The following is a 21,217-nucleotide window of genomic DNA, read 5'->3' as shown; positions in this document are numbered from 1 at the left end:
AACTTCCCTTAAGTGACTTTACTTCACATTTCTGTTTCACATTGTAACGTAACTTTCTTCAGCAGTTTCATCACCCAACAATGAAACTAAATGCTGGCATGTAATTTTGCTGTATTGCAAAACATCCCCCAGGCTGCATTTTGTTCATGAGGACAAAACAGTAACAGAAAACTGTATTTTTAGTAACAGTATTTTACAGCTGGTTACTTTACTTTGTCTACCATTTGTCTCATCAGACTGCAGAAACAGGCAATGTATTCAAGAACTAAATTATACTAAAATAATCCATTCAGATTTTTACTTCAGAAAACATAAACATAAGCATTGTAAACAAAACGGATTACAAATATTAAAAGTAAAAGTACTCATTATGCAAAACTGCAATGTCGGTGTCAGCGGTGTTGGAAGCAGTTAGGTCCTTTACTTATCAATATTACAATATAAACAATACTTATATGCTTATATTTAGTAGTCATGCGTTACTTCTTCTTCATCCACTTTTAATAAAAGTAGGTTACGTAGTACCTGCAAAATATACTTAAAGTAATATAATGAAAGTACTCAGAACTCAGAAAAATAGTGTTATTGTTAGAAAAACAGTGTCATACTGTTATATATATTATTGGATTATTCTCACCTTTGCATTCATGTGTAAGCAGCGTTTTACTGCTGTTATTATTATATTTGAACCTTTTATATATTCTGTTCGGTTGTTTGATCCCTAAAATATTGTAAAAGCCCATCAGATATTTTGCGCGTAAACTCTTAAACTGTAAGCAGCTGTCAGATAAGTGGAGTAAAAATAGAATATTTCCCACGGATATGCAGCCTCGCGGAGTGGAAGTAGCATAGAATGGAAATATTGAAGTGAAGTACATTTGTACCTCAGTGTTTCCATATTCCAAGAAAACAATTACCTGTTGATATCATGCAAGTGACGGAGCGCAGTGAGATTAAAGACAATAATAATAAGAAATAAAAATCTAATGGGGGAACAGGAAAATAAAAACACTTTCTGACAAATTCTTAACTTGCAGCACGTCACAACACGTCTGGATGAATACTGTTAATATCTATGGCTCCTTCATAGGACCATTATGACCGTGTGTCGGCTGACAGCACACTAAGTGAGACAGATCTCAGAGGCTGCGGGCTCGCGCTTCCTCACCTCTCTGCAGTCAACTTGTTGTTTCCATAAGTTCACCGCCCCCGCTCTCTCTCTCTCTCTCTCTCTCTCTCTCTCTCTCTCTCTCTCTCTCTCTCTCTCTCTCTGTCTGTCTGTCTCTGGTTCTCTCTTTCTATCTTCAGCTCAGTCGGTGCGTCGGGGCCACAGCTCCCATGCGCTCCTCACTTCCTTTAAAAGTCTCTCTCTCTCTTGGATAAATGGAGACAACCTGAACCTTTGGGATTTATGGTACAACAACCGGTTTCGTGATTTCAGAAAAACAAGAAAACAAAAGCAAACAGGCTACCACACCTTGGCCAGGTGTAATTTCCCCACCACTCTTTGGACTACTTATCCTCCGCAGTTCAGGTAGGTTTAATAACGTTTATCGGGTCCCTGCTGTCCACTCATGTGTTGATGCAGCCAGAAAATCTGTTAGAAACGTTGTCGATCATCGATCATCTTTGTAAACGTGAGTCAGTTGAATGGAAAGTCGAGCCGAGACGTGACATGACACCTCAGCGGTGACAGCCTGTCACGACCGTGTGTCATCTGTGTCAAGATGAAAGGATACAGCACCTAACTTTCAGAAGAGCTGTAACAACTGCACGTTTGTCTCTTTAAAGAACTGATTGACATTAATTGGGCATCCAGATCAAAACTGGTGATTAGGATGTGAGTCAGTTTTGCAACCACTGATGAATGAACCTGCCCGAATTTTTGATTCTCTGACATTTTCTTGGCCTGCGAATAAAGAAAAGTTATTGGTTTGGTAGCGCAAGATGTGTCATCTGTCATCTCTGTCATCATCGAGCCATTATCTGGCATTATCAAAGAGTTTGGGACTCCAGCACCAGGTGCAGAAGACAGTGAGATCCAGTGAGGGAGAGTCAGGGAGCCAGAGATCCAAGAGGTCATGCACAGTGCAGTCACACTGATGGGATGGCATTTTTATCACAATGCACTCAGCTCAGCCTCTTAAATGTGAATGCTTTGCTGAAACATGTTGTGGTGTGACTGTTTTGCCATATGTTTCAGAAAATGTCCGCCTCAGTTGGAGGCCAGTGGAACTTCCAAAAACTATCCTGATTTAAACAGAAAAACTTATATTCAGGCTGCTTTTTTGTGCATAATATTAAAACTTTTCTTTATAATGCAAATCATTCAAAGGGCACATGTCAGTCTTTAGAATAGCTGGACGTCTGTACCCTCGTCTTGTCTCTCTTCCCTCTCGCTCCATGGACAGAGCCCACGTATCAAGTATCCTATAAGCTTCAGCTATTCTGCTGGACAATGGGGCCTTTATGATGGTTTGTACACCTGAACCAATCATATCTGCCTATCAGCTAGCTGGTCAGCCAATCCCAGTCCAGTGCACTAACAGGGCGCCTGGACACATACATTCATTGAGCCTTGTCTCATAGACCGACTGCGTTTAAACTGTCTTGAATTAAGTGGATTTGTCTGAAGATCAAACCATTATTTACGCCCTGAAGAACACGATCGTTCACTGTATTTGCTAAGAAACGTACAGAAACATAATGTAAATATGTAAATTCAGTGAATTTGTCTGTGAATCTTCGTCCACGTCATGGTTATCCAAGGAGGCTTGATTCAAGGGCAGCTGGACTTGGTTGTAAAAATCTGAAGATGTTTCGCTTCTTATCTAAGAGGCTTATTATGTTCTAACTACCTCGTGGGGAGTGTCAGGTGTTTAACCTCTGTGGGGTCATTATCAAGGACATTTATGCCACTCGGGTCGCTCCTGGCTGTGTAGCAGCAGTCTTCAGAGTCGCTGGAGTCACCTGAGGTCAAGTATCAGCAGCAGTTGTCAGAGTTTTCACACGAGGCCACCTGTGAATGTCAAATCTCCTGGGAAGGGTTGAAAGGACAGCATTGTAGGTGGGGGATGAATGGCATCATGGAACTACTCCTCTGTGAGGGATGGTTTCTCAGCTTTGACATAAATAGCCTCTTTCATGCCTCTTTCAAACCATCTGTGCTCCCTGTCAAACATATGGATACGTTGTATGTGAATTGATGCATCATGAAGTGGTACACTAGCTGATATTAGATTGAACTGAAATATAACCTAAATTCACTTACTCTCTGGAACAGGGGGACACTTATTTGTGTCACTTTCTACAGAATTTAATTGTTTGTTGGCTGAGTAATAAATCTGGGTCACAATGATGCTCACGTGGTCGATATCAGCTGTCATAAAAGAAAAATCAGTTACTTCAAAGGACACAAAGTTTGCTGGGTTTGAATGAACAGATGCGACAGCTGGATGAGGAGACATTTACGTAAGGTCCAGAAAAAATATCAGCGTAATGGAAAATCAGTGGAAATCAGTTTCCATTCCAAAAATGGATGCTCACCCATCACTAACAGAAGGTGGCAAACCTGTCTCCTCTAAAAAACACTGAACCAATAGTACAAATGGAATTGGCTTGTTTTAAGGATGCATAGTTGCATTAAAGTGTGAAAACAGACAAATACAATGTAAAATATAAATAGAATAGCACTAAAGTAATTAAATGGAATGTAAATAATGATATGTAGTGATTGTGGTGTATGTGAAGGACATGTGAAAGATGCAAGGCACCAACAAGTCTGTTTATGTACCATTGTGCTGTCTTTAATGGTCTTTTTTTCCAAAATGTGACAAATCCATGTGAGTGTAAAATAGTTTGCAACCCTGCAAAATGTCTTTGTAGCAAGAAATGTAGGCATTTACTAAATAAATGATGCTGCTAAGTCATGACGTGTGTATGGGCCAAGATTGAAAACCTTTGCTGGATTCATCAATGTCTTCTTATTTCCAGAGTGTGGTCTCAACAAACTGATACACGCAATAGAAAGTTTCAGTGAAGTTAGTACCGCCATGTTTCGTCAGCGTCCTATACAATCACTATTTTCAGTCCACTTTCCAGCACATGTACCATTTCACTTTCCTTATACTGAGTTTGACGCCTGACACCTGGGTGTCGACACTTCAGACTGCATGAAAACAGATGAACTGACACCCAATCGACCCCATTATATTCAAAAGAAATAAAGGAAATGTAACGCACGCGTGTGACGCAAAATTAAATCATTTCATTTTCATTTCAGTATCTGAAAAAATGTATAAATGTGTAAAAATATTTTACCCCAGCTTCATTTCTAAGTGGCACATGTTTTCTTTACAACGGAATTGGCCTTAGCCCAATTTAAATGTAATCCTACTGCACTCACACAATATGTGAAATGCAGTCTTGTTGATAAATTGTGGTCCAAAGCACAGAATATTTCACATTGAGCAGAAATACCAACCTGAAAATCTTTGTTTGTTTTCTCCAAAATGGAAATACGAAAGTTCGGAGTGTGATTTTACATTTGCAAATGTCAGGATAACCTAATGTGTCTACAGAGTGCTTATCATCAGTAACCATGTGACAAGGCAGAGCATGGCGTGGGAAACAGAGAGTCCTGCAAGACAGTATGTAGCTGCATGTGTGTGTCTGCCCCTTTTAAGTCTGCAGTTGCTGAAAAAAGGGAAAATGCAAGGTTTAGTGCGAGGACACGCACACATATAGACTGCTCTAAAAAAACCAGTCAGCTCCTCTGACCACATTACTATAAACAAAAGCGGCCGACTGAGAGGACTAAAACAGTATACAGGAAGAGAGCTACTACTCACATCTGGGCTGAAAAGGAGGAAGCAAGGATGAGCTTTCTCGGTAATGAACTCCAAAATAAGAGAAGAGAGAAGAGGAAACATGTATGTGGTTATTGAAGGAGTCTGTGTGTGTGTGTCTGTGCGTGTTCAACGTGTGTCTGCAGGCACTGTGTACTTCTGCATGAGTGCATGGGTGTGTGTTGGTGTGAGTGCTTGTGGTTTCATCATCTGCTGCGACTGTGGCAATATATACACACTGTAGATACAAGTGCGTCAAGTGTTGACATGATGTGATGTTTCTGTCTGCCTCGGGCTGCATTTGAAACGTAGCTTATCATTGATTTTGTTCACCGACTGTTTTTGATACAGTACAGAGAAAGTCATGCTGACGGTCAAAGTAATGTAATGTTGCAGATGCATCCTTCGCCTAACATTTAACCAGTGTGTGTGTGTTTATGTGTGTGTGTATTATTCTGCAGCATGAGGGGACAAACTCAAAATGTCACATGCACGGTGCAGGTGACAGTTGTATGCAAAAGTGTGTGTTTACATGAGTAATGCCATCAGATAGGCTTGATTTGCCTAGCTGCAGATTGCAAGTCACAAAGCAGGATTGTAGGATGGCACCCACTAGCCAGACAGCATGCAAATCCCAGAGATGCATGGACAGTGTATGTGTGTGTGTGTGTGTGTGAGAGAGAGAGAGAGAGAGAGAGAGAGAATGTGAAATGATTGAGAGAGGAAATCAAGTGGGAGTAAGAGGAAGATAAAGAGAGTAGAAATCTGTCTGTAGAAAAGTCTGAAAAAAGGAGAGGCAAATGGAAAGATGTCAGTTGATTGAAGTTTGTTATGTTTGTAAGGGAAACGGATGAAGAGGAGAATGTGTGGGACCCAAATGAACGACGTCTCTCCCTGTCCTGCTGTACTTCATGAGCTGCTCAAGGCTGCTTTGCACACATTCATGGATACGTATCATCATAACAGTTGTAAACAAAACCTAATGTTTTGATATTGCCCAAAATACATCAGCCGAGTTACTAACTTTGGCCATCAATGATCGCAGTGTTCATAGTGATCATACTCTATTTGTCGCTTTGTGTTTTTGTTCATCACTATGTGACTCATTTTATGGATTCATGCATGCAATGAATCACTTATGACACTGTTTTCATTTTGTTTTTGGACTTGTAGTGTAAACACCCTGGATTATTAGTTTGAATAGTTGCAGACTTGAGTAAATTTACACGACGTCTGTCACTGTCTGTCCATGACATGTAGCTACAGTGCAAATTGGTTTATTACGTCTCCTTCTCGCTGGCAGCCCGACAAAAAGACGTTAGCTGGTTCCCCAGAGCCCAAAAGAAATGACGTCTTTGTTCCAACTTTCTGTGCATTCACCATTTTGTGGCAATGGTTGAATATTACACAGGAGAAATCCATCAGAGAACAACCACTTTAATGTAATGCAGCTTGTTCTCTGTTTTGAGTAAGGGTCTTGTTATAGTCATAGACAGACACACACATACAGTTCTCCTCACCCTTGCAGTGGGGATCTCTTTGATTCAGCTGTGATGATGCAAAATGACATTGCATGACCAATAACCGCTGTTGGTTCTACAACTTTTCAGGGTGTAAGAGATGGAACAGAAGAAACCCGACGATATGGAGACGCTGTGGGAGAAGGTGGAGTGCAAACGTTACGAACTGTGTCGCACCATCTCTCCGTCAAAGCTCACGCCCTACCTCCGCCAGTGCAAAGTCCTGGACGAACAGGACGAGGATGAGATCCTCAACTCCATGCTGCTGGTTTCCAAAGCAAACCGCACAAGTAGGTAGTTTCATGTGTCAGCCATGTTAACGCATTAGTTGTAAACCAGTGAATTTGACTTAACCTGAGATTGTACGCAGTGAAAGCAGGTGATTTTCTTGTTTTTGTGTGTTGACATTAAAGTATGTTGATCACTCCTCTGCCAGGCCGTTTACTTGACATCGTCCACACTAAAGGAGAGCGGGGGTATGTGGCATTTCTGGAAAGTCTAGAGTTTTACTACCCTGACCTGTACAAGCTGGTCACAGGCAAAGACCCCACACGACGCTTTTCCACCATCGTAGGTGAGACTCACACCTTTGGTTGCAAACACATGCACATATGTGCATGGACACGTACAGCTTTCACATACACACATTTAACTGCAGTTGTATAGCTGGTTTTGTAGCCTCAGTTCGGAGAGGAACAGTCATGTCAGCGACACAGACTACCCTCCAGCACTTTTCATAGATCTTCTATGTATTGTATATAGCATGCAGTATGTTATACTCCATGCCCTATAGTATCCTGTCTGTTTCCTCAATGCAGTGGAGGAGGGTCACGAGGGTCTGACCCAGTTCCTCATGAACGAAGTGATGAAGCTGCAGCAGCAGTCTAAAGTAAAGACCCTGCAGCACGTTGAGCTCAGCAAGAAGAACTGCACCCTGGAGGACGAGCAGAAGAAGCTACGGCTGGCCAATCAGGAGCTACAGGCCTTCCAACAGAGTAAAAATACATGTTATCATTTGAAGCATTATTTTCCGATCATGACATGCAGGCTAAAACGGTTGAGCTTCAAATCCAAATGAAAAACCTTCCACCATGTTTTGAAAGTGCTACCCCACCACACATGCTTGGTTTAACCTGCTCGGTGCACCACAGTTGGGTTTATTAAGGCTGAATTGTCAATCATATTGTCTACCATCTATTCATGAAACTAGGACTCTGTGGTATTGGTTATCATGTCCTGTGTCACGGAACCCAGCATCTGGTACACCAAGGCACATTCACACTTCAGTAAATGGTAAAAATAATTTGAGCATATTGTTCAGGCTGGATGAGCTCATGTCTCTCTGACAGCATTAAGGTGTACACTCAACTTAATAACATACAGTCAGCATGGCGACTCTATCGCAAATTTCCTGGTCGGGGTGAATTTGCAGAATTCCTCTACCCCAAAACCACATCTGCCCCTCCTGAAACCTTTAATTTGACATCAATATTACATTATGACCTGGTTCCTTTTCTAAATGCCTGTATTCATTTAATTCAGCTATTCATCATGAAGTTTTTCTGTATGTCAGAAAAATCTTAAATAGCCAATGTGATGATCAGAAAGACAGAGAGTCTTGTCTGTGGTCACTCAAGCCAATGGGAGTTAACAAACACTGCTGACACTGGTTAGGTATTAGGCAGCTAGGTAGCTAGCATGTAGCTTAACATCTGAAGAGGTCCTGTGTCCTGTGTTAATTTACAGTATCTAGTCGGTTCATTCAGAATTACTTTGACATTGTTTGTCCATTTCTTTAGGCAAGAGGTTTTTTTTGTTTTTCCAACTCCAGAACAAAACACAGATTATTATCGTTGTTTATTATTTCAAAATAATACGTTTTATAGTGACAAATGATTATTAGCATTTATGTATTATTCATATATATTCACATGTATTATCTATAATATTTCTTTCATAACGTGTTATTTATTTATTTATTTATTTAATATTTTACCCTTTGAACTTCCGTAAAATCCATTTTCTATATTTACCTTGAAGCATAACATTTTTATACATTTTGCAATGATTGCTACGAGTGACAGCTGGTTTCCATCCAGTCCTGGACAACACACTCATGCACCACTGTATACATAACTACGGTATGATTCTCCAGGGTACAATAAGTTGCGAGAAGAGAGAAACACCTACAGTGACGAGCTGCTGAGAGTGAAGGATGAAAACTACAAACTGGCCATGAGGTACGCCACACTGAGTGAGGAGAAGAACATGGCTGTGATGAGGAGCCGAGACCTGCAGCTAGAGGTACTGATGGACACGTGAATGCATCAAAACAGATGGACATTGTCATTGCATTATGTACTTGGAAAAATATGTAAGAAATGCAAATTTAATGATGAAACATTAGCAGTGAGTTTAGAGGAAAAATGGGGATTTGAGGGCATTGATCAGGGAGTGTAACCAGCTTGTAACCATGCTAGTATCTATATCTCACTATTCTTTCTGTGCCCTATCTGTGTGTATAGATTGATCAGCTGAAGCACAGGCTGAACAAGGTGGAGGAAGAGTGTAAGATGGAGAGGAGGCAGAGTCTCAAGCTGAAGAATGACATTGAGAATCGGCCGAAGAGAGAGCAGATCTTTGAGCTGGAAAGAGAGAACGAAATGCTCAAGATCAAACTACAGGACCTACAGTCCATCATACAGGTACATTCTGCCTGAAGCACACACACACACAGACAGGCATACACACAGACAGACAGACAGACAGACAGACAGACACACACACACACACACACACACACACACACACACACACACACACACACACAAGATTAATTTGCAATAGAAGATGTGGTCCAATAGCCCCTGGCCCAAGGATTTACAGCCAGTAAAGCAGAACTGCTTGACAAAAGCAGCTTCCCACTTTGACTCCTACAAAGCTTAAGTAGTCCAACTGCACAGCCTACTGAAGAAGGAATTGAGCTCAGAGAGTGAGCCAGTAACAAGACACCCTCAGCTACAGGACAGTGTTTGACTAAGACAGCTCTGGAGGTTATGTACAGTGAAGAGCAGTCACCTTTCAGTACATATTTCAGCAACTGAGATTGCAGTGACATGTCTTACATTGTATTTTTTGCATCGCTAGGTGCATGTCCAGTGCAGAAGCTGAGGATGATTTTAACAAACTACTAGTCGCTATTTATTCTTTACATGCACTAATAACGATGAACACGTAATGGCCTGGAACTGTGTTTGAGTCCTCCCACAACCTAAACCTGTATTCATTGGTTTGCCACTTCAGGGCAAAACCTATGAGCTGAGAGATGCTAAAGTGCTCCGTAGAGCTGAGGGGCTGCGAAGAGACTGGTGATAATTCTTTGTGGCTTTGTCACTATAAGGCTGTTCAGTGTAAATGATCCAGCAGCCAGTTTTACAAGGTTCATAACTAACAATGTGTGTGTGTCTTAATCCTCAGCCTGGCCCCCTACCTGCATCAGACAAGGCCATCCTTGACATTTTGGAGCATGACAGACAGGAAGCATTAGAAGACAGACAGGATTTGGTCAACCGCCTCTACAACCTCCACGAAGAAGTGAGACAGGCAGAGGAACTACGAGATAAGGTAACATACACACACCACAAATGCTCAAGCATGTGTGTTTCATAGAGGAGATAAAGTACATGGAATTTAGGTAAGTGGTCATGCTTAGCACTGTGTGAATGTGAACCAGAGTCGGGATGGGAGCACACAAAGGTTAACAAAAACACACCCTGGAAACACAAACCCATGACCAGAGAGTTTAATGCCCATGAGACCATCTGTGATACACACCCTGTGCAGAAACCCCCATCTCAGGCCTCTTTCTATGTAACCTGGTCTTTATACTTTCTCCCTCTGTGTTTCTCTTCCTGTATCTGCCTTTTTCAAATAAACTATAAATAACACCACGTGTGTGTGTGTGTGTGTGTGTGTGTGTGTGTGTGTGTGCATGTGTGCATGTGTGTGTTTGTGTGTGTGTGTATGTGTGTGTGTGTGTGCAGTACCTGGAGGAGAAGGAGGATCTGGAGCTGAAGAGCTCCACACTGCAGAAGGACTGTGAGATGTATCGCAACCGCATGGACACCATCATCATCCAGCTAGAGGAGGTGGAGAAGGAGAGGGACCAGGTGAAAGCACACACTCACACGCACACACACACACACACACACACACACACACACACACACACACGCTTTTGCCACTGTGCATCATGACCATTTGCACTTTTGCCCATGTTTGTGTGTATTCATGAATAGCGTCTTTTGCTGTTGTTGTTAAGTTGCTTACTGACATTCCTCGACTGCTCCAGGCGTTTCGAGCCAGAGACGAGGCCCAGCACCAGTTCTCCCAGAGTCTCATTGAGAAAGACAAATATCGCAAGCAGATCAGAGAGCTGGAGGAGAAGAGCGATGAACTCCATATTGAGATTGTACGCAAAGAAGCCAAGCTGGTCACCTTGGAGTCTCGCCTGCGACGGCTGTCCAAGGACGTTGTTTTGGACCAGGTTGGACACAGTAGAGTAGCTGAGTGCAAACAGTTAGTGTGTGTGATGAATGCTGACATTGTAGCTCTGGAACTTGCAATCTTAGCTAGCATGTATCCCCAAAGTCTGAAAATTTCCAATTTTTCATAGATTTTTTCTATTTTTTTCCTCCTTGTTTTTGCAGACTTTGCAGAGGGACATGCCTCCGACCATCATCTCACCGGTGGAGGAGTTCAAACCAGTCCAGGGCCAATCAGAATGGTCCAGCGATGAGTCACCAGAGGATAAAGTGTTATCTGAGGAGCCTCGCCTCAAACGCAGACCCAACCTCAAAGCAGGGGTCAGCCGCTGTCCACTACTCACACTTCCTTACTGACTTACTCCTGAGAATATAAGAAGGAATAAAAGTGAAAGATTATTGCTTTTATCTGTCACCAAAAGGGATAGCTTGGATTTTTTGAAGCAGGGTGGTATGAGGTACTTATCCTAGTCAGTGTATTACCTACAGTAGGTGGTGGACACCGTCCCCTGAGTTTGGAGAACCCTACAGCAGTACTAGCATGGAACCTAAACAATGTACTGCTGCGGACACTTAAAAGAAGGCCCACTTAAAATAATCTATGTCAGTTGAAGTGTAGGCTAAATGTCGAATATTTTCACTGCTTTAGACAGATCTTTCAGACAGGGAATTGAAGCTGTTATATTTCTCTCTTCAAAGCCACCAGACTTTTACAAAAACTGAAAACATTGTGGAACTGTTTCAGTTCACAGACAAATTGGCAAATCAAGACAGCGGTAGACCGGCTGCTCATGACCTGCAAGGTAAAATGACTGTTTTTGTCAAAGAGGTCTGGTGGCTTTGGAGAGACCGTAGATGGATTTAACAGCTTCAGTTATCTGTCAGAAAGAGCTGTCTGAAGATACGGTAAAATGCTGAAAATGTTCTCTAAGTGAATTATTCTAATCGTAACTATAAAAGACTTTTATGTTGTGTATTTTAGAACAGAGTGAAGTCTCCAGTGTGTGTACCCAAAGACCTTCACATCAACTCAGAGGCCACTCAACCTGCAGGTATCACATGGTCACATGCAACTCATTCATACAGTATATTCTACCATAACAATGACATTTCCTTTGTGTAAGTTCATCCACATTTGCGTCCGACTTTCTGCTCTTTCAGTCAACGGAGGAGACTGTCTGGACATCCAGATGCCAAACTCGCACACCAACAGCCACTCACTCCCTCCCTCCCCCAGCATCCCGATGTCCCCCATATATCCAGCCTCCTCAGCTCCCCCGCTCTCCTCCTCCTGCTTCTCCACATACCCTCCCTTCACTATGGGAGAACAGTCCAACAGGTCAAATATGGTGAGCTTTGCTTTTGTAAAACATTGCCTTAGTCCAGTCCCAACTGATTGATTTTTCTGATGTGTTGTTTCCAGAGAAGCAGAATAGATTCCCAAAGCTGTAATACACTGATGACTTGACAAACTTGAGTCTCTAATATGTGCTTCTGCTTTGTTCACTTGTAAAATCTCCAGCTGCGTATCCGTAATTACAGCATCCTGTCCACGCTCCCTGAGCCGCCGGAGAAAGCCTCACTTTACCGCAGAGAGAGAGAGAAGGAACATGACTTCTACCCCCGCAGGTGTGACCATAAATATACCATAAATATGACCAGTTTGACATACAGATAAAGGTGGCTAGGTGCCACATTGTTTAATCCTTTTCATGAATTTGGGTTTGTATTTAATTTCCTGATATGAACTGCTTCAAAATAATCTAATAATCTGTTTGGCCTCTTTTAGCCTCTCGGACTTTGATAGTGACAACATGGAAACGGAGTTTGGTAAAGTATATGTTTACACATTGCCCAAAAATGATGTTTTTTGACTGTTTTTTTTTTTTTTTTTTTAAATGAATCTCATTATCAATCTCTGCTCATTCCTTAGAGGATGAAGTACAGGGTGGGCCACCTTCTGTCCACTCATCTTCCTCATCCCATCAGTCAGAAGGGATGGACACTTACGACCTGGAGCAGGTCAACAACATCTTCAGAAAACTTTCTCTGGAGAGGTACAGTGCAGACCCTCATGCACTCACAGTAATCAGTGAACGTGAAGCTTACTTACAAACCTCCTCCGCTGTCAGACATGTTTTGTGTGAATTTGTGCATGCATGTCTGTGTGCAGGCCATTCCGTCCGTCTCTGTCCTCCTTCTCAAGGATCAGCTCTTCCCTGAAGCCGGTGCAGGAGCTGTCATTGCCGGGCGACAACCTGCTGAAGGACATCACTCTGGTTGGTGGCAATGAAAGCGGGATATTCATCTCATACGTCCAGCCGGGCTCCACTGCTGAGAAGGCGGGGCTACGAGAGGGCCACCACCTCCTGTTGGTATGTAGTTTGCTTCCTGCATGGGTTCAGTTCCAGGTTCACACGGACTGTAAGATGAATGAAAGATCAGTGAGGTACATTTTTCCCCCATCAAAATCATCAGCTGTAGAAATAGAAAAGAAACAGTAAGAAGAAAGTGTAATAAATGCAGAAAAGTAAATACATTTGAAGATCAAGAACCCTTTATATTATCTTTTTTCTTGCTCCCTTGTCCAATGACCATTATCCATAACTGAAGGATTCATATGAAAAAGTGCAAAAAATTTGACATGAAACACCAAATAATGACTGCTTTTCTCTGCCATTCACCTGTCCTGTGTTGTGATTGGCTGACCAGCTTGAGGGAAGCATACGTGGGGAAAACCAAAGCATTCCACTGGATACCAGCACTCAGGAAGAAGCCCATTGGACGCTGCAGCACTGCTCTGGACCAGTCAGGTTGCACTATCGAGCCAACTATGACTGTAAGTGTTATATCCAAGTGTATATATCTGTTTGTGTGATGCACATGGACTGCATATGGAAGCTGAGATGTGTTTGCGTGTGCTCCAGCCTTCCGTCGTCTTCAGAGGGACCTAACCGATGGCAAGCTGCCGTCTGGCGACTCCTTCTACATACGGGTCAACCTCAACATCTCTGGCCAATCAGACAACTGCTCCCTGAGCGTGTGCTGTGATGAGGTGGTGCACGTGCTGGACACCAGGCACCAGGGCCACTGTGAGTGGCTGTGCGCTCGTGTCGACCCCTACACCGGCTCCGACCAGGCCGACCGTGGCACCATACCCAGCAACTCACGGTACAGAGAAGTTCTCGTGAAACTAAAAGCAGTGAAACTGAGACCGAGAGCTGCAAAAAGCCTTTTTGGTGTTAAGGATATGAAAGCTGCACCCGTTAGAAGCCCAGCATGGTGTCAAAGACCATTTAAATACTGGAAGGAGCTGAGTACCATGCATCTGTTCTGCTCTAGTACCGCAGGATCCTGAGCATGATGCAAAAGTGATGCAACAGTTGAGCAACCATGCAAAGTTTAGCAGGGGTCTTGAGGGGTCTACATCTGCTTTCAGGATGCAGAGTTTCACTGCTCTCCCCACTGCAGCAGCAACATCCACACACACACACACACACACACACACACACAGACACAGACACACACACACTCAGTCAGACCTCAGCACATTTTTACACCCGAGTCTTACGATCTGTTATTGTCACCAAGAACAGAGGAACACACAGGAAGCAGCTTGATATTAGAGCAGTCTCTTCAATGATGACACATGTTGTGTTTACTTCTGTAACTGTGTCAAACTCATGAGTTTGAGAATTTTATGAAGTCTTGCGTCTGTGTGAACGTAGGGCCAAGCAGCTGCTCCTGGTGAAGATTCAGAAGTTGTTGTGTCGAGGGGGGAAAGAAGAGAATGAAAGTCACCGCAACAGCCGGGTAAGAAACTTCCTGAACTATTGTCTTAAAAAATGTATATACATATATTTGAATATTGCTCTTTAATACAACAAAGCATTCACATTTGACTAAACCAAAACCTCCTCTCCAAAGATATTATGCAAGAACATAAAATAGAAATAAAATGCAATAAGATAAAATAAATAAAAGAGAAAATAAATAAAAGAGAAACTCTCATGAGTTATTTTTTCAAGCCTTGTGATTTTCAAATAATGGTGTGATGATATATTTTTTCTTGTCAGAATTCTGCATTGCTTCAGAAAATCAAATCTTGGTTAACTGTCTGTCAGTGTGTTTGATATACAAGCTGTGTGTGTGTGTGTGTGTGTGTGTGTGTGTGTGTGTGTGTGTGTGTGTGTGTGTGTGGGTGTGCCCGTGTAGAACAATTTGCAGCCAGAAGAAGCCAGCCCCTCTCCTGATCCTAAAGCCAGTCCACGCCTGTCTAGAGCCAGCATCTTCCTCACTCAGATACTACAGGTAACCAAGTGCAAACAAAGCCTCCTGTTCTCAGGTGTTGTCCCGTATGCTCAGTGTATTTCAAACAAAAACATGCACTTCTGCTAAAAATCTCCAACACACTCAGCAGTAGGTTGCCTGAGCAGCTTACTTTACGATGTATGATGCAGTGAGTAGTGTGTGCGTGAGAGTAATGAATAATTGAGGAATTTCAAGCCAAATGATTTCCCAGTTGGAATTATTGATAATATAAAGATAATCTCACAGCCTTGGTGTTTACTTAAAACGAATGTGCAGCATGACTGAACAAAGACATATAAGACTTTTTTTGTGTCTTGTTTTGAAGTTTGTTAGCCGGGTGGACATCAAGTACAAGCGAATGAACAGCAGTGAGCGTGTGAGGATCATCAACTCAGGCAGCACAACACTACCCAGACAAGGTTTAGAGATGCTCAGACCAGAGGGTGAGTACAAAGTGACGCAGGGGGGGGGGAACAAAACTCGGCATGAGTAACCAGAGGAAACATCTAGAAAAGGCAAAAAAAATATCTAAATAAGAAATTTACGTGGGCACGCTGCTAAAAATTCACTCTTGAAACTAGTTGAATTAACAGTTAAAATGGAAAAGTTTCAGTTGAAGTGTAAGCAGTTATTGAAGTTAGAGGTGAATGTTTACGTGGAAGAGCTGAAAAGTAGAAGTGAACATGCGTCATTGATATTTATAAATTTCTGCTTATTCTGAATTTGATGCAGCAACACGTTTCAAACGAGTTGGAACAGGAGCAGCTAAAGACTGTGAAAAGCACCTGTTTGCAACACAGGGTTGCACAAAGGATGGAGACTAATTAAAGGTTTTAATTAACTTTCAAAGAGAAAATAGGACTGAACATGAAGCAGTTAAAGAGAAGCTGTAAAGGTTGAAAGATGGGCAGAATTTTCAGATTTTGAATGGGTAAAAGAATAGAAAATAATTGAACAGGAATTATGCTGTTTAATTATATATGATCCATAAAGTGATTTTTCTGTAAATATGATTCCATATATGTAAAGTGTACAACGGTTTATGAGTTTGGTTTGTGTGCTGTCTTGGTTGTAAACAGATGCTGCCGACCCAGACAGTGATCTGAGCAGGAGTTTGAACCTGATTCCCTACAGTAACGTCACCCCTCAGCGGACCCAGAGGAGAAGACCAGTCCTGTTCACTCCTGCTGCACTAGCCAAAACCATTATCCAGAAGATACTCAACATGGGGGCAGCCATGGAATTTAATATCTGCAAACCAGGTATGACAGGAATAAGTAAGATCATTGCAAAACATGTCATTTAAAGGACTATTTCCACCTCCTTGGCTTATTCCCAGTGTGTCCACTTTTTTGTGAATCAAACACAGGGGAAGTAAAGAGTTGAGGGGGGAGAAGGAAGGAAGCTGCTAGTAGGATTCAGGTCAGGTATTGTGCTGCACTGTGGTGTAAATGTTAAGGAGTGTAACCTGAGAGGGCGAGAGAGCAGGATGGAAGATGGCCTAGTTGATAATTTGGAGGATGATGCTGATGACACAGAAGAGTTTAGATCTCCATTTAGGCATGTTTTAGATATAGCACCTCAATCAATTGACTTCCTGTTCTGTGAAAAAGTACAGGCCCGCAAGCCCACAGAGGATGAACTCTCCCACGACAAACCACTGCTCCCAGGCCAGGGGGGTCAGACAGGTTGCTGGTGTACAGAGTTGAACATCTGGCAAGACCAGAGACTGTGTGATGTTACGTGGAGATTCCCCAGGGCCCAAACCTCAAAACTTTCTGTTCCTTCTGTATTCAGTGTGCTGTGTTGACAGGGCACAGTATATTTCTATTTTCAATTTACACATCCTCTCTATACTGTTGCTCTGTTATGTTTTCTATTGCTCAGACACCCTGTCCAAAGAGGAGTTTCACCTGAAACAGAATGTGGAGCCCTTCATTCACTACAAAGAGAAACACGCCACGTTTGAATGCATCACACGAGAAAACATAGAGGCTGTCGCTGCCAAGGTATGCTATTATTGACGAGTGTGTGTGTGTGTGTGTGTGTGTGTGTGTGTGCTCACCTGCATTTATCTGCTTATATGTTTGTCCCTTTAATAAAAATGTCCCAAAGTGCTTGCACATAATGAAATAGCTTGAACCACCACTCATCCACATGTCTGCATGGTACTTATGTAGCCAGCAGCCCGTTAGCTTACCTTAGCATAAAGGCTGGAAACAGAGGAAACTGCTCACCTTGCTTTGTCCAAAGGTAGGTTTTACTTGATGAGCTATAGAGGTGCTGGTAGGTGGACATTGGACACGGCCAGACCAGTTGTTTCCCTGTTTCCAGTCTTTGTGCTAAGCTAGGCTAACTGGCTGCTGGCTGTAGCTTCATATTTACTGTACAGACTAAGAGTGGTATCAGTTTTCTCATTTAACTCTCTGCATGAAGCCATTTGGCTCATTTCCCAAACTGTCAAACTATTCCTTTTTTCCTTTGGGAAGTTTTTATGCCTCTGTGTGACAGCCGTGACCGGAGGCATTATGTTTTCAGGCTGTCCGTCTGTCCTATCCTTGTCCAACAAGACATCTCAGGAACGCCTTGAGAGAATTTCTTCAAATTTGGCAGAAACGTTCGTTTGGACTAAAGCATGAACTGATTAGATGTTGGTGGTGAAAGGACAAAAATTATGGCAAAAATTTCACACAGATGTCTCGTATGATAAAATGATGTGACGATGAAGATTTTATATCCTAAAAGTCAAAGGTGCACTGTGACATCATAATGTTCTGCAGAAACACTTTTCTGGCCATTATTCAGCGCCGTAACTCAGGAACAGAAGGCAGATTGTGACCATATTTTGGCGTCCACCTTCTGCCGATGCTGCTGGTGCTGATTGTTTAGATCTTCTGTGCTGTTGGGTTGAAGATGTGTGTGAAGCATCTTCATGCAGCCTGTAAACTGCAGTTTGAGATGTTGGCGGAGGCAAACAGCCATGAGGCAGTAATTCTAGTTGTGTGTCACTTTTTTTTGGTTGCTGTTGAATTCATATATTCATGCATTGATTCAATTCTGGTTCATCTTTGTCCAGCAGTGGAAACAAGAAGTTACGATTTGCTTACTTCTGTTCCTTTCATTCAAGCGGGCAAAATGCCCTCTGTAAACGCATTTTTCATTGTTACGCGAGGTGTTGTGTGCAATCATGTATGCACATGTCTGCTTTACAGTGCAGATCCGTATTTGTTTGTAAAACCCATATTTTCCACCCGTCACCAGGGCAGACACTGTCTGCTGGAGGCTGAGCTGAGCTGCGTCAAAGACCTTTTGCGGAGAGAAATCTACCCGATCATCATTTACGTCAAAATCTGTGACAAAAATATCAAGAAGTTACGGTAGGCATAACGAACCTCATGACCTCTCACACATTTACCCACTACCTCTTACCCACAGCTGCAAACCACAAACCTTTTTCCAAATGCAAACCGACGTCAATCCTGGCATTTCATTTGAATTGAAGCAGGAGATGAGGTTGAACCAGCCACAGGACAGTTCCACTGTTTGACTCCCTCATACTTAGTACTGACATCTGAAGATTAATGCACAATGAAATTCAGCAGCCTGCAGAGAATAGCTGTGAACTTCAGTGATAGGGAAAGCTGAATATGAGCTTTTCCTTGACTACAAAGGTGTGAACTCAAAATAAAATTATTTTGAGTGATTGCTATAATTGCTGGTGGGTGTCAATAAAATCTGATGCTTGATGGGTTTTCTGGTGGATTGTGCCTTTAAAAAACCAAATCCTTTATTACTGTCAGTGTAATCTTTCTGAGAATTACAACAAAGAACACAAACCACTGTTGCAAAGTGTCTACAGGATCTCATCAGAGATACTGGGTTCCAAATAATACCGCACTCACCACCGCAGTGCTGCTTCCTTCCTGTTTCCTGTCCATGCAGGAAGTTGCCTCTGCGTATGGAGTCGGAGGAGGAGTTTGTGAAGTTGTGTCGGGCAAAAGAGAAGGAGCTGGAAGGCATTCCCTGCCTCTACGCCAGCCTGGAGCCCGACGCCTGGACAGGGACCGACGACCTCATCAGGGTCATCAAAGACCGGATACTGGAGGAGCAGAAGAAGGTGGTCTGGGTGGAGCAGGACCTCCTGTAGACACACAGATACACACAGTGAACAGTCCGTGCATGAAAATAAACATGTGTAGCTGAACACCACAAAACACACCCTGTACATCATGCTTTTATACATATTATTATATTCATGCTCACACTCAAAAATGCTCATATGCACACTGTTACGGACTTAAAATAAATGCATTATAATATATTTTGTAAATGTGTGCCTTTCCTTTGATTCAGAGAAATAAACAGATGGAAACCATCAAAAAGGCTTGTTTAATTTAAAAGTTTGGTATTTAAAGGGAAGGTACTCAAAATACAAGCTTTTAAGCGTCTGCTCCTGCTTAACTTTGATTCTACTGCCCTCTAGTGGCTGACGTCGGATTTTCACACTGTAAAGACTAAAATCAGATCATATCTTGTTCATCCACTTCTTTTTGCGAAATACGATTTTCTTTTCTCACATTCTTTTATTAAAGTTGTTTTAAGAGGCCTTGAAGAGGAAGGGAGGAAGGAAGGAAGATTAAACTTGGTTTTGTGCAGCAGAATTATTGTTATTATTATTTTTATTTCTTTTTTACTTCATAAGTGTGCATCTCACGTCCCGTTGTGGGGCTGCTGAACTTCAGGTTGGGGTCCAAGGATCTTTGTGCATTAACTTAACATTAATTTAGGTTTGAGTTGTTGGTGGGTCTAAGTCTCTGTTTTAAAAGGTACCAAGTTCAGTCATGTGATTTGATGACTGGATGTCTTTTATTACGCCTCCACACCACTGACAGCTGCGGCTGGAGTCATTATGTTTACAGGCTGTCCGGCCATCCATCCCATCCTTGTGTGTATGTGATATCTGAGGAACGCCTGGCGGGAAGTTCTTCAAGTTTGGCACAAAAGTCCACTGATTAGATTCTGGTGGTCAGAGGTTAGTCTGACCTCACAGAACACATTTTTGGCCATAATTCAGGAATTCATACACTAATTATGACACAATTTCACACAAACATCTCATAGGATAAAATGATGAACTGAGGACATTTTATAATATATGTAATTCTAGCTTTTATGATGTCAAGAATTGTGTCTTTGAAACTCATGTGTAATACTCTTTGCATGGAAGCTGTTGATTGCCAACACAGCATTTCATGCAAAAATGCATTATTTTTAGTTTTAAAAATATGTCTGCAAAATATCCTCCAAGCTAACTGATTTTAAAACTCAGACTTGGACTCATGCAAAAATCCATGTTGTAGGTTTACTCAGCAATATTACCTACAACTCAGTAAACCAGCTCTAAGGATCTCTACAGTTTATAAATCTGTGTTTAGACAGATTTTTTCAAAGGACACCAGACGGTTCAATTTGACAAAAATGGGCAGGCCAGAGGAGGATTTAGAGCAACTGCTTTCATAAGGCTGTTAGATAATCTCATCTGCGAGGAGAGACATGCATGCAGCAATGTGCAGTGTTCTCAGAAATGCTCATATCAGCCACATACGGTAAACTCAAACACTGTATCAGCCATACTTCAGTCAACACCACTGCATTTTTTATTCACTACTTCTACCGTACTTTCACCTCTTTGTGTGGTAAAATGTGCTAATCAGTATTTAAAAGTACAATAATACATGAAAGTAATAAACATAATTAAATGTCATATAATATGATGTGATGTATGATTACGAGGACAAGACTGTGCCAACTTTTTCATCATCCATGTTTTTTAGTGCTCAGAAATGATGTTATGAAGGATCTGATTGCACCTTCTTTTCCTTCTCTTCAGAGTTTTGAGTTTTGTTTTTAATATTTTGTACTCATGCTCAGTGTGTGTGTGTGTGTGTGTGTGTGTGTGTGTGTGTGTGTGTGTGTGTGTGTAAAGCAGGATGAC

At 42.1% G+C, this 21,217-nt stretch overlaps 1 protein-coding gene across 1 annotated transcript; it reads left to right on the top strand.

Annotated features, from left to right (window-relative positions):
* Positions 1-1,413: 1,413 nt before the first annotated feature.
* card11 (caspase recruitment domain family, member 11) lies at positions 1,414-19,552 on the top strand. Its single transcript, XM_076751544.1, has 25 exons — positions 1,414-1,534; positions 6,458-6,657; positions 6,804-6,941; positions 7,186-7,362; positions 8,523-8,671; positions 8,893-9,072; positions 9,845-9,991; positions 10,411-10,536; positions 10,719-10,913; positions 11,077-11,232; positions 11,894-11,963; positions 12,073-12,260; positions 12,434-12,540; positions 12,701-12,741; positions 12,845-12,968; positions 13,085-13,286; positions 13,624-13,750; positions 13,839-14,082; positions 14,640-14,724; positions 15,127-15,222; positions 15,548-15,665; positions 16,302-16,484; positions 17,110-17,231; positions 18,484-18,599; positions 19,165-19,552. The coding sequence occupies exons 2-25, from the start codon at positions 6,468-6,470 to the stop codon at positions 19,367-19,369; spliced, it is 3,486 nt and encodes a 1,161-aa protein (XP_076607659.1). The 5' UTR covers positions 1,414-1,534; positions 6,458-6,467; the 3' UTR covers positions 19,370-19,552.
* Positions 19,553-21,217: the final 1,665 nt, after the last annotated feature.

Source organism: Chaetodon auriga, chromosome 16 (assembly GCF_051107435.1).
Source record: "Chaetodon auriga isolate fChaAug3 chromosome 16, fChaAug3.hap1, whole genome shotgun sequence".
NCBI lineage: Eukaryota > Metazoa > Chordata > Actinopteri > Chaetodontiformes > Chaetodontidae > Chaetodon > Chaetodon auriga.
The sequence above is the reverse complement of the archived record's forward strand: the minus strand, read 5'-3'. Positions and strand labels throughout refer to the sequence as shown.